The sequence below is a fragment of the Penaeus chinensis genome, chromosome 6 (assembly GCF_019202785.1).
Source record: "Penaeus chinensis breed Huanghai No. 1 chromosome 6, ASM1920278v2, whole genome shotgun sequence".
NCBI classification, from domain to species: domain Eukaryota; kingdom Metazoa; phylum Arthropoda; class Malacostraca; order Decapoda; family Penaeidae; genus Penaeus; species Penaeus chinensis.
This window is the reverse complement of record NC_061824.1, coordinates 37,954,804-37,957,303: the sequence shown is the minus strand read 5'-3', so window position 1 is coordinate 37,957,303 and position 2,500 is coordinate 37,954,804. Positions and strand designations below refer to the sequence as shown.

Sequence of the window (2,500 nt, the reverse complement as noted above, 5' to 3'; positions counted from 1 at the left end):
AGAGAAATTATTTTGAAAAAAAATATATATATGTAATTTTTTTTTTTTTTTTGGGGGGGGGGGGATTCCTGCGTATTTTTATGTATTAACTTATTTAATCGATTGATTAATTAATTTATTTATCTAATCACGTTTTAACAGCAATTGAAATCGCATGAAAAATATTTGTATTTTGTTGTATCTATTTTTAATCGATTGATTGATTTTCTTTTTTCGTTTTTATTCATTTACATATTCATTTCTTTATTTCACATTCGTCAAGTTGACTTTTTTTCATCTCACTCTCTCCTTCTCAGTTTCACTTTCTCAAACTCATTTTCTTCATTCACTTTCACTTTCTTGGTTTCTCAATTCCACGTAATTGTCTCCTTTTCTTTTTTCTTTTTTTTTATTCTCAATTCTACGTTTTTTTTTTTTTTTTTAATCTAAATTTCTCTTACTTCGACTCTCAATTCCACGTATTTATCTCATTTGTTTTCTCTCTCTTTTTCTTTTTTCTTTCTTTTCTTTTTGTCTTTAATCTAAGTCTCGCGTTCTTGGATTCAAATGCGCATTCTCCCGGATTCGTGAATTAGCGTTCTTGGATTCAAGATTCTTAAAAATTTAAAAGTCTGGCACCATGTATTATTCTCTGTAATTAAGGGGAAGCTGCATTAACTGTACGATTAAGAAGTTGTAATAAAGCGGGAATGATCATGATGAAATGATAGTGTTAGTAATTGTGTTGCTTTTAATCAGAGCCATACACCATATAAATTGAATTAATATGCAGCTGATAACGATGATAGTGTCATTAAGAATGCTGAAGATAATTCTCAAAAAATCATATTTTACAATAAAGCAACAGCAACAACTTCTACTATTACTACTGCTACTACTCCTGTTACTACTACTACTACTAGTACTACTATTTACTTCTACTATTACTACTAGTTATGTCACTACTACTACTTTAAAACTACTATTGCTACTGCCACTATTACTACTACTTCTACTGCTATTACTACTATTACTATTACTGCTACTACCTCTACTACTACTACCATTATTACTACTATTACTAATACTATTACTACTACCACAACTACTACTCAACTACCACTATTTCTCCTCCTCCTCCTCCTCCTCCTCCTACTTCTACTAAAACAACAACAACAACACCTATTCACCCCTACAACAACAACAACAACAACAACAACAACAACAACAACAACAACAACAAGCAATCACTCTGAAATCAGCTGTTTTATCCTCGGATCCTCCTGAGAGAGACACTGTTTATCTTCGTCGAACCAGCTGTTTATATCGTGATGCCTCGGCTCCCTGTCGTAGTGAAGTCTCTCGCATAAATCACAGAAGGCTTTGGCTCTGAGGTCGTGCTGGGTTAGCTGCTGGTAGTAGGGCTTCCATCTGTGGGGGAGGAGGTGGGCTGTGGTTGGTGGGTGGGTGGTGGTTGGTGGGTGGGTGGTGGTTGATGGGTTGTGGTAGATGGGTTGTAGTTGGTGGGTTGTGGTTAGCGGGTGGGTTGTGGTAGATGGGTTGTGGTAGGTAGGTTGTGGTTAGTGGGTGGGTTGTGGTAGATGGGTTTTGGTTGGTGGGCTGTGGTTGGTGGGTAGGTGGTGGTTGATGGGTGGTGGTTGGTGGGTTGTGGTTGGTGGGTGGGTTGTGGTTGATGGGTTTTGGTTGGTGGGCTGTGGTTGGTGGGTGGGTGGTGGTTGATGGATGGTGGTTGGTGGGTTGTGGTTGGTGGGTTGTGGTTGGTGGGTGGCTTATGGTAGGTGAGTTATGGTAGGTGGGTTGAGGTGGTTGGTTATGGCAAAGGGATGCGTGTGTGTGAATGGGTGTTTTAGTGAATGAATGTATGTGTGTGTGTGATGTGTATGTAGTATTACAACCATAAATGTTTATGAATCTCTCTCTCTCTCTCTATTTCTCTCTCTCTCTCTTTCTCTCTCTCTCTCTCTCTCTCTCTCTCTCTCTCTCTCTCTCTATCTATCTATCTATCTATCTCTATCTCTCGCTCTCTCGCTCTCGCTCTCTCCCTCTCCCTCCCTCTCCCTCTCCCTCCCTCTCCCTCTCCCTCTACCTCTCCCCCTCCCCCTTACCCTCTCCCCACCCACCCCTCCCTCCCACCCACCTCTCCCTAACCCACCGAAAGTATTCGTTATAAGCGGTGTCATTCTTATCGAGGTACAGCAGATACTCCGCCAGGGCCTTCGTCGTGCTGAAGGAGAGGGCGTCGATGTAGGAGTGAGGAGGAGCTAGTCTGGAGTAATTCGCGTAGCCGTAGACTACAGGAACTACGTCTAGTCTGCGGCGGAGAGAAGTTAGATTTAGCAATGTGTTTTCGAAAATTATAATAACAAGCACTATACTTTGGTGATGATGATAGTGAAGATGATGATAATGATGATGACGATGGTAATAGTGATGAGGATGAGGATGATAAATAATAATAATAATAATATGAATTATATAGATAATGATAATTACAATAACA

At 39.9% G+C, this 2,500-nt stretch overlaps 1 protein-coding gene across 1 annotated transcript in view; it reads right to left on the bottom strand.

Moving 5' to 3' along the window:
• Nucleotides 1-1,127: 1,127 nt before the first annotated feature.
• Nucleotides 1,128-2,500, bottom strand: part of LOC125026688 (alpha-(1,3)-fucosyltransferase C-like) — a 14,465-nt gene continuing 13,092 nt past the window's right edge. Inside the window, exons 8-9 of the mRNA XM_047615296.1 lie at nucleotides 2,153-2,311; nucleotides 1,128-1,410 (exon numbers count right to left, since the gene is read on the bottom strand). Coding sequence (XP_047471252.1) covers nucleotides 1,227-1,410; nucleotides 2,153-2,311 — 343 coding nt within the window. The 3' untranslated portion in view covers nucleotides 1,128-1,226. The remainder of the gene's footprint in view (nucleotides 1,411-2,152; nucleotides 2,312-2,500) is intronic.